General features: G+C 41.2%; 1 protein-coding gene across 7 annotated transcripts in view; it reads left to right on the top strand.

The window, feature by feature from the left end:
- ZNF385D (zinc finger protein 385D) overlaps window positions 1-14,559 on the top strand; it is a 1,082,242-nt gene that overhangs the window by 1,046,154 nt on the left and 21,529 nt on the right. For all 7 annotated transcript variants that reach the window (XM_051858856.3, XM_008266055.5, XM_008266056.5 and 4 more), the window contains one exon: window positions 6,761-6,994. In XM_051858856.3, coding sequence (XP_051714816.2) covers window positions 6,761-6,994 — 234 coding nt within the window. The remainder of the gene's footprint in view (window positions 1-6,760; window positions 6,995-14,559) is intronic.

Raw genomic sequence — 14,559 nt, 5'->3', positions numbered from 1 at the left:
TTGCAGCACACACACACACAGGAACTCAGTCTTTATACTGTGGTCTTTGGAACACCCACTTCAACTCTCGCTTCCTATTCCTGTAATTTCCATTTGCTTACTTGATTACTGAGTCTCATAAAAAAGTTCTTACACGACCAAAATCATAGAAATCTAAAGGGCCTTTTATCCCATTGGCTTGGGAAATGTGTAACCCTAAACAGTAGAAGGAAAGGGCAGGTGTTTAGTAGGTTAAGATACCAGTTAAGGTACCCCCATCCCAACCAGAGTACCTGTGTTCAGTAACCACCTCCAGTTCCTGCTAATGTGGCCCCTGGGAGGCAGTGCAGATGGCTCAAGTAATTGTATTCCTACCACCACTGAGACCTGGATTGAGTTCCCAGCTTCAAGTAGCCATTTAGGAAATGAACCAGTCTCCTTCCCTCTCTCCCTCCCCCCCCCCCCTTCCCTCTCTTTCCCCTCTCCTCTCTCTCCCTTTCTCTTTACTCTCTCCCAATTAAAAAAATAAAAGAGTACAAAGCAGAGCTCCATGCACAGGCAGGCCCAGGCATGGACTATTGTGCTCAATAAATGTTGGTTAAAGTAAATAGAATTGATAGAAAAGAAACTGCCAATAATAATTTCCAAAGATATGTGCTTTGTTTCTTTTTATGGTCATGAAGCATCTTTCTAGACTTTAGAATGTCAGCATGTTTAAGAGGAAGCAGATGTTTTACTCACTTGATAGCAAATTTGAGTGAGACAGATTCATACAGGGAAAAAAAATCAGATGCGATTCTGAGGCCTCAGTCTTCAGGAAAGCATGATGAGCACTTGGGGTCATAACATTAATTACTGTTAGCTAGGAGGAAGCTTAAATAACTCCACCTGTGGTTTTTCCACTGAGCTTATGAAGCTGTAACTAGAGGAATACACTTCGTACTTAAACACGTAACTTGGCTGCTCTACATTGGTTATCCAGAATTCAAGTTGTTGATATTTTCTGGAATGCATTCCTATGCTTTGTGGATTTTTAAAAAGTATTTGCAGTGTTTTTTTACAAGATGAGGGTCAAAAATGGGCTATTTGGAATACTGACACATTTCCTTTCATCCTCAATGAAAGCCCCATTGCACAAAGTATTAGCAATCTGTTTTGATGCCAAAGCCAAATAGTGACAGTTGCAATAATGAATATTTGCTACAGGGTGCTGGCGGAAAAATGGCGCAGAAATACAAGCACAAACCATCTCAATCCTTTTTCTTCCCATTGAATCTCACTCATTATTTTCAACTCCCTGTCACATATATTGTGCCTGGAGTCATTGGCTGAATAGTGCAAAGGAATCAGAATCAGCCTTTGGGAAAAATGAAGAAAAGTGAATCATTATCCTACTTTCTCATCTTTTGGAGAGGTGAGGAAAGGTGCAATGAAGAGAGCTATGGTTTATTTTTACCGCTTTGCACAAGAGGTTATCTGGGAACTGTCGATTTTCCCTTTCTCCTCTTTTAAAAATGATTTGATCAATATAGTATTTACAGGAATGGATGATTAGCTGTACATGATTAGCTTGGGTTGTGTTTAGTTTCATTTTAAGTCAAATGTTCAAGATGCTATCTTCAGAATGCATAAAATATCATGACTAATTCAAACTCTTTTACCAAAAAATCTAAATTTTAGTAATAAAAATTAAATGAAGAACAAGTGCAGCTGAGTCAGATTGTGGTTTTTCAAATCGTCGTGCTGCCTGACAGCTATGGCATTAGGCAAGTTTCCAAATTTCTGCATACCTCAATTTCTTCTTAGGTCGGGATAAAAATAATATGCACTTCTTGAGTTTTAGAGGCGTTCTGTGACTTCATATCTGTAAGTGCTTTAATAGTTTCTTTTAATAAATATTTTTTGAGTGTCTAGTCCATGTCAAGTATAAATGCAAGCATATAGCAACAAAGCCAGATTAAGAGTTACTGAGTTATAATTACATTATTATTTCAAGTCATTTCAGGTTGTCTCATAAACTACTTTGCCACTAAGTGCATGATCTATATTTACCAGCTTTCTTATTCCCAGTGGCTTAGAATAGAACTTAACACAAAATAGCTGTTTAATAAATGCTGATGGAATGAAGTTTGAGTCATTGCAATATAGGAAGACAAACACTAGTCTTGGAATTAGGATATGAAATGTCAAGTCGAAATTTCTATTTTAGAGCATTTTTATGACCTTGAATTTTTTTTTAAAGAATTGTTTATTTATTTGAAAATCAGAGTTACACAAAGAGAGAAGGAGAAGCAGAGAAAGAGAGAGGTATTCCATCTACTGGTTCACTCCCCAATTGGCCTCAATGGCCAGAGCTGCACCCACCCGAAGCCAGGAGCCAGGAGCCAGGAGCTTCTTCCATGTCTGCCATGTGGGTTCAGGCGCCCAGGTAGTTGGGCCATCTTCTACTGCTTTCCCAGGCCACAGCAGAGAGCTGGATCAGAAGTGCAGCAGCTGGGGCTAGAACTGGTGCCTGCTACACCACAGTGCTGGCCCCGTGACCTTGAAAAATTTAGTGAAACTTCATTAAGAATCAAGAAAACTAATAAAACCACACTAGGCCATTGCAATTCAAATGAGGAACTATTTGTTGACTGACTATAATTCTATTTTTCTTAAATTTAATAAACCTTAATTTTTAAAGTTTTTTATTTATAAAAAAGTGTAATATAACCTATACCCTACACATAGTTCCTTTATTTTTTTTAAGATTTAATTTTATTTATTTGAAAGACAGAGTTACAGAGAGAGGTAGAGACAGAGAGAGAGGTCTTCCATCTGCTGGTTCACTCCCCAGATGGCTGCAACGGCCAGAGCTGTGCCGATCTTAAGCCAGGAGCCAGGAGCTTCTTCTGGGTCTCCCATGTAGGTACAGGGACCCAAGGACTTGGGCCATTTTCCATTGCTATTCCAGGCCATAGCAGAGAGCTGGATTGGAAAAGGAGCAGCTGGGACTAGAACCAGCGCCCATGTGGGATGCTGGCACTTCAGGCCAGGGCTTTAACCTGCTGCACCACAGTGCCGTCCCCCTTTATTGTTAACATCTCACCGTACTATGGTACATTTGTCACAACTAATGAACCATTAGCAATATGTTATTATTGACTAAAACCCATACATATTCAGGGTTCTTAAGTTTTTATCTGATGTCCTTTTTTTTTTTTTCTCTCTCTCTCTCTCTCTCCAGGATCCCACATAACAGTTAGTTGTGCCTTCTTTGGCTTCCCTAAACTGGTCCTTAAATTTAAGTTTACTTATCTTATTCTAATGCCTAGACAGGAATTATGGGCACTTAGGACAGGGTGAGAGGGAACCACAGAGATAATTCTTATCACTTCGTATCAAAGAAAGGGACACAGGGCCGGCACTGTGGTGTAGCAGGCTAAGCCTCCGCCTGTGGCTCCCGCGTTCCATATGGGCACCAGTTCTTGTCCTGGCTGCTCCTCTTCAGATCCAGCTGTCTGCTTATAGCCTGGGAAGGTAGTACAGGATGGCTCAAGTGCTTAGGCCCCTGCACCTGCGTGGGAGACCTGGAAGAAGCTCCTGTCTCCTGGCTTCAGATCGGCCCAGCTGTGGACATTATGGCCATTTGGGTAGTGAAACTCTCTGTGACTTCCTCTTTCTGTCTGTAACTCTAACTCTCAAATAAATAAATAAAATCTTAAAGAAAAAAGAAACATGTTGTTAACATAATCACACATTTAAGGTTCTAGTTTAATGAGTGGGTAAGCATGGTATGTAAATGGTCGTTGAATGAACCGTATTAAGGGAAATCTGCTGTATGTGCCTTTGTGTACAATATATAGAGCAGTCAGTTTTCTTTGAATAAGGCACAATCTTCAAATATATTTACCTTACTTTTTTGGTTTCAAAAGAGCCCCTTTATCACTCATCTGACAAATAGATGAAAAATCTGTGTCTGGTTATAAGGTTTTGTAACCCTAATTTTAAGGAGTCGAGGTCTGTATATTAAATTTAAAATGAAAGCTGCAACTTTGAATTTCTTTCAGCTTAACTGCAAGCTTAGAACATAACATATCTGTGCTTACTATACCACACAGTAGAAGCGCTGGATGTTAAGCAGTTTGTTATATTAATTCCCCTAAGCCTGTCTCACTCAAGGAACTTGCCTTAAGGAATGTCAGTGTTTGACTCAGCCATCGGCAAAAGGAATCTGATGTCTCTAATCTTACGGCGTCTTTGGTATAAATGTACATTATCCTCTGGGGTCAGGAGAAACACTAATAAAGCTGTCACAGAGACTGGAAGATCCATAGTTTTGTTTATTCTATACTTTTGCTAACAAATTTCACCATAAATAGGAAAATTCGCTTAGGATTACTGTGATCTATGCCATGTGCCATTTTCAGATCATGACATAAAATAAACATGTCAGTCAAGAAGGAAAGTTATTAGAAGGCAGGTATTACTAGGAAAATCTTTACCATGGTAGCTTTCAATGAAATAAATACCCACTGCATCACACTGTGGCTTCAGTGTGTGGCCACACTGAGATTAAATATAATATCTGTGTTTACGCTTGTCACTCCCCATACAGCTGCTTATAAGAACACTTCAGTGGTTTTAGCCCACTGCTGCTTCTGACCTTACTGTGGAGAATCAGTCATGGCCAAGAGCATCATTCACAGCATTTTTTTTTTTCCAAACTCCTGATTCCATGAAATATTTTGCCCTGATTCACTCTACAAGGGTGCTTCCAAAAAGTTTATGGAAAATGGAATTGAAAGATAAGTTTATTTTGCTGCAAAATAATTTTGAAATCTATGCAGGTTTTTCTTTATATTCATTTTCCTTGAACTTTTTGAAGACTTCCTATAAACTTCTTGTCTGACCTTGGGAAATTTCCTTACGTTCTGGAATTTCCTGTTTTACAGCTGCGAAGGCTGAATTAGGTTATTTTGTAAGCATGATTTTTTAATTTGCTGCTATGGTCATTTATTAACCATTCATAGGCACATACACATATATATTTAAAAAATCATTTGTTTTACTGGAGACAGTTAACAACTAAAGGACCCTCTTAAAGTTGTAATATTTTTCTGCCATCTCTGGATTTTCAGAGATATCTGGGTGTTATGTGATGTTTTAATAATGGAAAGTTAGCAGGCAAGTAAAACTTCAGTGTCCAAGGGAATAAATGCATAAAAATAGCAAAACTTGGCATTAACGAAATTGTATTTTTTTCTAGTGATGAGACACTAATTTTCGGTGTGATTTTTTTTTAAACATGATTGGTAAATATTTTTTATAACAATGACTGAGACTTACTTACGATCTTCCCAGCTAAATGAGTGATTAAGGGTGTGTGAAGTGTCTGGTGAAGGAAGCGAGATCCAGATGAATCCTTTTGTACAGCAGCCCCTCCCAAAGGCCCGTGTCTCTTCTTATTTCTTACTTTATATGTAGGAATGTGGCGATACAGGACCTCTTCCTGTGTTCCCACCCCTACAGCTGTACCAAAGGGGACACCCGAGGTAAAAGGCAGCCTGTACCTGCAGTCAACCCTTCATAATACGAGCTAATGAGAAGCAAGTGTTCATGGAGACCACACCTCCTTGCAGGCATGCCACTGTTCTTTATATCCGCTGGCCAACCCATGCACCAAGCACATTTCAGTGCGTCCTTAAATAGCTGTAACAGCACTTAGAATGACATATGGAATGACAGTTCCAAGTGCAGCTGCAGCTGGAAAAGTTCGCATAGGGCGATAAGGAACCAATTGAGGGTCACAAATAAGAACATTAAGAGTAGGTAGGATCTGAGTGTAGGGCTTATCTGAAATCCATTACTGGGGTTGGCAAACATCACTGACATGGTGATTGGCGTCCTTGGGAGGAGAGCTGTGTGAACCCAAGTGAAGTTAGGTCAGAGTAGTTTCACTTTGAAGGCTAATCTCTCCAGATTCAGTATCAGACTTTGGAGCCAGGAGGTTGTAGGGTTACAGTGCATCAACAATTTCCTGGTCATCAAATTCTTGGAATGATGTGATGTTAACATGGTATGATCAGTCTGTGAATTCCTGGTGAATTGTGGCTATTTGGGTATTTGTACCAGCAACTTCTCGTACACAGCCTGATAAAGAACATATTTAATAAACATTCCGAACTAGAATTCATGTAATTTTGATATTGATGATTTTTGTGCCTAGTGTTGAATTATAACTCCCGATAGAGTAATGATTTTCTGAACTGCTGATCTAGACAAAGCAATTGTGACATTAAGAGTCCCATATGTTTTTCATAAGCAAATACAAAAGTATCTTTACTTGTGTTTCATTCAACAGATGGAATTTAGAAGTCAAATAGACAAGTAGTAAGGAAAAAGAAAAAATGTATTAAAAGCATTTATCCTCTATGATAATTTTAAAACCCTATCTTTGTAGAAATACATTATACAACATATAATACATTGTAACCATTATTTTATTAAGGCCACATGTTAACAAGAGAAATTTGTGGGTATATTTATTTACCCCACAAATTATTTGTAAATACTCTTTGTGCATATTTTGAAGAATTGTTTGAATGTTTTATTTCAATATGTGAATTAGGTGTGGTCAGCTTATAAATTTCCTTATGAAGTGATTGATACAAGGTTGGCAAGCAGCAGTTGCGAGCTATTCTTAACATTATTAGCAGAATCCAGTATTAGTGATACATTTCCAAATAGGGAAACTAATGCCATTGTCCCCCTCTCCTTTCTTGTGCTATTTTGAATGCAGACAGTACCGCAGGGACACCAGCAATATCAACGACGACAACTGTGGAAATCCGCAAAAGCAGTGTTATGACAACTGAGATCACCTCTAAAGTGGAAAAAAGCCCCACGACAGCCACTGGCAATAGCTCATGTCCTTCCACGGAGACGGAGGAAGAGAAGGCAAAACGGCTCCTTTACTGTTCGCTATGCAAGGTTGCTGTCAACTCCGCCTCACAGCTGGAGGCGCACAACAGTGGTGAGATGCAGCAATTTCTTTTCTGTCTCAACAGCTCTGCAATTATCTTCCTCTGAATAGATTAGATATTTTGCAGCAGGGGACAAGGGGGTGGCGAAAAACTGGCAATTATTACATGGAATTCATTAATCATTAAAAAATAAAAGTGACAAGCCAAGTGTCATTTATGGCAGGGAACGATTTCCAGGGCTTGCAGGCCATGGAGTGTGTGTGTGTGTGTGTGTGAGTGCGCGTTACTTAACGTCAGGAGATATGATAAGATAAAATTCTCAAGTGCGTTTTGCATTTTCATAATTCCTATATTGTTTATGTATTTCTGTGCACTCACATCTACAGGAAGTATCCTAGAATTGTACCATAATATTGCTGCAATATATGGCTGCGTAACTCCACACACCCTTTTGGTTAAAACCCCTCTATTATGATAATTATATCAAATCATATTATCTGTGTTATAAGTCTGTGTGATGAAGACCAGTAAAGTCAAGAAAGTCTATATTACACACAGCAGTTGAGCGACTGATGTATGGTCTTTACATGGAACTTGAGGGTTCTCAAAGAGTTAATAGAGATGGAATTAAAAGATGAATCTATTCTGGTGCAAGAAATTTTGAAACCTATGAATGGGGTTTTTATGAACTTTTTGAAAATCACCTGTATGTATAGATTTCCAAATTTTTTGCACCAATATAAGCTTATCTTCTAATTGCATTTTTCTTGAGCTTTTTAAAGTGCATTATGTTAGATTTTCTGTTCCCAACAACTTAAAGTCATTATTTTTCATTTGATTGAGATTCAGATAAGAAAGAATACATGACCAGGTAAGTGATAGAACCATGATTTAAGCCCAGTCTCAAACTCCAAATTTTAATAGCAGAATATACTGAAACACAAACATGCCAGAATAAACTGCTTTCCCAATATATTTTTGGGCCATTCAGCTGTTCTTTTTGTTGGGTATGTGTGTGTCTGTGTGTATCTTTCACTAAAACACACGCCCTGTGTATATATATGTATGTATAGATATAATGGATATGTATTATGTGTACAAAAATATCACATACCTCTCTCTCCCTACACACACACACACACACACACACACCAGATTTTCTCTAAAGACCAGTGTCGTTGCCAAGCTGAACTTTCCTCTGAGAGACAGGGTTCATTGCCAAGATTCTGTCAGCAGCTATGATAGAAGATGAATCATTTGTGAATCATGCCCCGAGTTTATACTGCAGCTGTATGTTGAGTCACTGACCAGTCATTTGCTGTACTAGTAATTTGCAAATATTGACTTCAAGACTCCAGGGAGTAATTGCAGATAGAGAACAATTCCTTCAGCACATATCTTCCCTCTAGCATATAACATTAGTTGTAGCTGGAAAGAGTTCATGAGTTCAGGGACTGAGAAACACAGAAAAGCATCTGGCCCCAAGTCAGAATCCGCACTATGCAGATTTGCCACATGTTTACTTGTGCAAATCCATTTCTTACTGTATGTAAGAGGCTTGTGTGTATGTGCACATCATGGGAAGTCCACTTATTCCTCAAGAATTCTTGATCTTTTTTCGTAGTGATGAAAAAACACATTCATTTTGAGGAGGGATCAAATAAACCATGCCCTTTGAGGCCAGGGTTCATTTATCAAGAATTTGAGAGTCCTTGAATTCTTATCAGAAACATCAAAAGAATGTAATGTATATGAATGAAACTGACATTTTGAGATTTGATTATTATTTACAGCCTTCGTCTCTACTGTTGAGAAACAATTTTTTTCTTCTATTTGTTGAATTCTTTATTTAGCAGAGGGTTAAGCTGGTGATTATAAAATAAACTGAAAGTGTGTCATTATAAAAATCAGGAGAAAAAATAAGGCAGGAAGGAGTCCGGGGAGTTGAAGGAGGTGAATGGCTGTCACCTCCTTCTTGGATCCTAATATAGGAGTCTTCCCAGAGAACCTTCAGCTCCCCCGAGGGCTGCAGACGCTCCCTAGGCTGCCCCTGGGGTCTCCTCATCCCTTAATTCCCTCTCTGCATCAGAGATCTTTTTCTGTTTGGAAACCGCCCACCCCGACATTGTGGGCCTAATGACTAGCTCGCTGTGTCAGGACTACTAGAGTCAGCAAAGGAAAAAAGGAAAGCACACAAGGCCGCCTCTGTCTGCTCCCTTTGACCTCCGGAGTGAGCTCTGTTATTTGTAACTGCAGTAGTGTTGAGAGGCCCATTATGTCAGGGACTTTCACTAGATGCAGATGAATGTGATACAATCCTGCCTGCATCCGAGCAACCTGCTGTCCACACACTGACTTCCTCTGGGGTGAGTGTGATGAGAGAGGCTCCATATGTGCCTACTCTCCTGCCAGGAGCCGGGCAGCAGTAGCCAGAGTCATCGCAGGATTACTGCAATGTGTTGCTACTCAGATTCTCACAGAAGCAGACTCTGAGACAAGGATTACAGGGCAAATTGTTTTTGTTTTGTTTTGTTTTCATAGAGGTGAAGGAAACAGATTAGAGGACCAACAAGATCCATCATTTAGCCAGTTTCCAACCTAGGCAACCAGAGCCTACCAAACAAAACCTTTAAGGTCATGACCCATGCTCTGTTTCACTGTTATGTGTATTTTTTTAAAATATAGATTTATTTATTATTTGAAAGGCAGAGTGACAGAGAGAGGGACAGGAGGAGAGAGAGAGAAAGAGAGAACGAGCGAGAACACTCCCATCTGTTAGTTCACTCTCCAAATGACTGCTATGGCCAAGACTGAGCCAGACTGAAGTCAGGAGCCTTGAATTCCATCCAGATCTCCCACGTGGGTGCTGGGGCCTATGTACTTGGGCCATCTTCTGCTGCTTTCCCAGGTGCTTTAGCACTGAGCAGGATGGGAAGTGGAGCAGCTAGGACTTGAACAGGCACACAAATACAGCTGCCCACAATGCCAGCCCCAACGTCTCACTGTTTCAAACATAAAAACTGTAGCTGGCTACATAGAATGCCAGAGTTGAATTAATCTCAGTGGTCCCTACATCGGTTGTTTGGAATATAGCCCTACAGTGTTTCTGGGGCATTGTTCTTCCTCTGACATTATTTAAAGTGCCCAGCTCGTGTGCAAGAGGAAAGCTCATTTAATTGTTGTTTCCTCAACTCACCTTGAGGCACCCTCTTACTGTCTGCACTCAGGGAGCACCCAGTCACTGCCTCACTGCCCTCTGCAGGCACCACTACCCTCCAACGTGACTCAAAGGAATGTTCCCTCTTTCTTCCAGGGTCAGGTGTTAGGAAACCTCTGGGAAGGCTGGGTTGTGTTTTCTTTTATTTATTTATTTTTTGTTTGTTTGGCAGGCAGAGTTAGACAGTGAGAGAGACAGACAGAGAGAAAGGTCTTCCTTCCATTGGTTCACCAGTGGCAGCCACGGCCGGTGCGCTGTGCCGATCCGAAGCCAGGAGCCAGGTGCTTTCTCCTGGTCTCCCATGCAGGTGCAGGGCCCAAGCACTTGGACCATCCTCCACTGCCTTCCCGGGCCACAGCAGAGAGCTGTAGTAGAAGAGGAGCAACCGGGACAGAATCTGGGATGCCGGCGCCGCAGGCAGAGGATTAGCCCTAGTGAGCTGCGGCACCGGCCGCAGGTTGTGTTTTCCAGGCAACCTGTTTATAGGCCAATTTTGATAGAAGCAGCCAGGCTGCAGGTGGGGAGATACTTATCCTGCATCTGAGTAACAATTCTAAGGATTTTTTTTTCCTCTTCAGAAGCATATTATGTAGAGACAGGAAATACAATCTGTAACATGGAGTGTAGAATTAAGCACCTATGGACTGCCCCTGGGAACCCAATGATCTTTCTTTCAAACACGTTCGTTTTTAAATCTTGAAAAATGCATTCTGAGCTATAAACAACTGACCACAAGCAAATTTGGGGAATAAAATTTCCATTCACCACCGTTTGTTGTATGATCCAATAGAATGGACTGCAAGTGATCAAACCTGATTTTGAAATTAATGGAAAATCAATTAATACTGAATAATTAGATATGCAAATTTTTATGTGAACTTGAGCAAGGAGATAATGTTTTCCATGTCTTTTTCTCTCCCTGTCCCCCAGTCTTTCTGCCTTCAGTGGAATTAAGAGGTCATGTGGCAACATTTACAGATCCAGCATGATGCCACAATAATTAGTATGACCACAGCTGCTGGATGTATTTAGGGGTCAGTTGTATTATTTCATTTGTTTTTTGTTTTTCTTTTTCACCATTTGAGGTGACAGTTAATTGATCTGTGCTCCATGACATCTACATCCAAGAGTAGAACACAGACATTCTTGTTTTGATTTTTTGAAGTGAAAGTAGCTCCTCTGAACTAACTAGCAGAGTGCACAAAGTTATCCAAGAATGTTTAAAATACGTTAGGATGTGGGGCAGGTGCCGTGGTATAGTAGGTTAATCCTCAGCCTGTGGTGCCAGCATCCCATATGGGCGCTGGTTCTAGTTCTGGCTGTTCCATCTCCAGTCCAGCTCTCTGCTGTGGCCTGGGAAAGCAATGGAAAATGGCTCAAGTCCTTGGGCCCCTGCACCCGCATGGGAGACAAGGAAGAAGCACCTGGCTCCTGGCTTCAGATTGGCGCAGCTCTGGCCATTGCGGCTATTTGGAGAGCCAACAGAAGGAAGACCTTTCTGTCTGTCTCTCCCTCTCACTGTAACTCTAACTCTCAAATAAAATAAATAAAATCTTTAAAAAAAATACCTTAGGAGGACATTGTCCTTTCACAAAATCCAGAATTCCTCTTGGCATTTGCATGCTATAGACACAGATGTTAACAAAAGATGTGTTTTGGTTTTTCTGTAATGAAACCCACCCCCCTCCCCACTTCAAAGATCCTAGTAGGCAATGATTTGTTTAGCTTATTTTGATGGTTTTCTCTATCCAATTACAAAATAAACCTTTTTTTAAAAAGTCAGAATTATAGAGAGAGAGAAGGAGAGGCTGAGAGAGAGCGTGAGAGCGAGGTCTTCCATCTGCTGGTTCACTCCCCATTAGCTGCAATGGCTGGAGCTGCACTGATCCAAAGCCAGGAGCCAGGAGCTTCTTCCAAGTCTCCCATGCAGGCGCAGGGGCTCAAGCACTTTGGCCATCTTCTACTGCTTTCCTCGGCCATAGCAGAAAGCTGGATGGGAAGTGGAGCAGCTGGGACTTGAACCGGCACCCATATGGGATACTGGCACTGCAGGTGGTGGCTTTACCCACTATGCTACAGCACCAACCTCCCTCCTCCATCAAAAACAAAACAAAACAAAACAAAACAAAAACAAAGCACCAGCTTTGAAGCATTTTGTAGTTGAAGCTTAGCACAAATTTGGGCAGATATTTCTGGTAATCACTAAGTAGCGGCGTCAATAATTTTCACTAAACTCATTCCAGTTTTTGATCCCTTGATGGAGTTTATTCTATCCCTCACTGAGCTTTAGTATACACAGAGAAGACTACTATGAAAGAGCACATTAAATTACATTTTGAAATGCTTAGAGACTTATAAACAAAAATAGCTCTACAAGGAGAAAGAGATTGACTAAAATTCATCAAGCTCATGGGGCAATGAAGAATAATGCTGAAAACTACTAATGCATTTAACACAACAACCAGGAAATCAAAGAATTTCCTTTTCTTTCTTTTTTTTTTAAAGATATATTTATTTACTTGAAGGAGTTACACACAGAGAGAAGGAGAGGCGGGGATGGGGTGGGGTGTCTTCCAATTGCTGGTTCACTTCCCAGTTGGCTGCAACGACTGGAGCTGTGCAGATCTGGAGCCAGGAGCCAGGAACTTGCTCCAGGTCTCCCACATGGGTGCAGGGGCCCAAGGACTTGGGCCATCTTCTACTGCTTTCCCAGGCCATAGCAGAGAGCTGGATCGGAAGTGGAGCAGCCGGGTCTCGAACCAGCGCCCATAAGGGATGCCGGTGCTTCAGACCAGGGCATTAACCTGCTACCTCACAGTGCCGGCCCCACAGAAATTTCCTTTTCTACAACTCAGAAAATTAAGGCACAAAGAAACTTATGCTCACTAAGCTAACGATTCAAATCTGAAACACTCCTTTAAGTCAGTCAGGTGTGGTTGGTGTTTATGTCATTGATATTAAGGTTCCAAAATTATCAGCCATGCCTACCCAGCACCTATAATGGTAAATCTGCAGTTTGATTGGAGATAAAAGGAGAGACCACCCTATCCCAATTCTGTTCTTGTGCCTTCTTTAAATTTTCTGCAAATGATAAAGCAACAGTCAAGCCTCATAAGCCTTGTTCCACCTCCCCCTGCAATACATTTTTGAGTACTACAGCAGTACTATCTTAGCCATTTAATTTTTTTTTTATTTGACAGAGTTAGACAGTGAGCGAGAGAGACAGAGAGAAAGGTCTTCCTTCCATTGGTTCACCCCCCAAATGGCCGCTACCGCCGGAGCTACACCAATCCGAAGCCAGTAGCCAGGAGCTTCCTCCTAGTCTCCCATGCGGGTGCAGGGCCCAAGCACTTGGGCCATCCTCCACTGCCCTCCCTGGCCACAGAAGAGAGCTGGACTGGAAGAGGAGCAACCGGGACTAGAACCCAGTGCCCACATGGGATGCTGGCGCCGCAGGCGGAGTATTAGCCAAGTGAGCCACGGTGCAGGCCCCAGCCATTTAAATTTAAATAAATTTCAACTTCAGTGGTCTCATTTCAATGGCTCAAGAGCCACCCATGGCTAATGGCTACTCGGTTAGCCCTGAGTCTAATGTACTAAAGCTATAATTCACAAGTAATATGTTTGTGGGGTTGGGGTTGTGATAGTAGAGAATTTGGACTCTGTTACATCGCCGGCAATATTCAGGGTTATTTCACATTCGGTTATCTCTCACTTGTTTACCAGCACAAAAAGTGACTTCAGAGATATGGCAAAATGCATTTTCCGGCCAGGCAGTTTTTCAGGATTGTTCTTGTGGTTTAGCAGGTAACACAGTGGAAGGCTCTACCCCTGTTACTTTTCCTGCCCATGCCTCATATAAAGTCGTTGGTGTTCAGAACATTTCAGGACAATGAAACAAGGGAATGTGTTGGTGGTGAGGGTATGGGGCTTGAAGTGGAGGACTGGGTAGTTTTTCACTTTTCACCTTACACCTTTTTGTACTTGAATTTTCTATCAAAAGTGTCTGCCACTTTTATTTAAAAATTTAAAAAGTAAAGCTAGTTTACATAAAGAGGAAACAAAAACAGATATTATCAGTCACTAAGACAGTATCATACACCAATTACACTACAGCATTGTGAATAATTGGTTTATGTATTGGTTACTGAGTGTTAATTTTGTGAGGACGTTTTTGCTAGACTCTCTTGGGGCATGCTTCACACATGGCATGCTTCAGGCTCTTAAGGCCTTGTTTAAGGTGATGAGAGGAGTGCCCAAGGGTATTGTGGAGTACATGTTTAAAGTAACAGGGAAAGCCCCCATCAGTGTTTTCCAGGCATATGGATAAAAGAGACTTGCTACATGCCTCATATTCCCCCTCACCTGCTGGGATTTCAAGGGTTATGTCCATGTGGA

This window comes from Oryctolagus cuniculus, chromosome 4 (assembly GCF_051225735.1).
Source record: "Oryctolagus cuniculus isolate XC-2025 breed Fujian yellow rabbit chromosome 4, ASM5122573v1, whole genome shotgun sequence".
Lineage (NCBI taxonomy): Eukaryota > Metazoa > Chordata > Mammalia > Lagomorpha > Leporidae > Oryctolagus > Oryctolagus cuniculus.
This window is presented reverse-complemented; position numbering and strand designations above follow the sequence as displayed.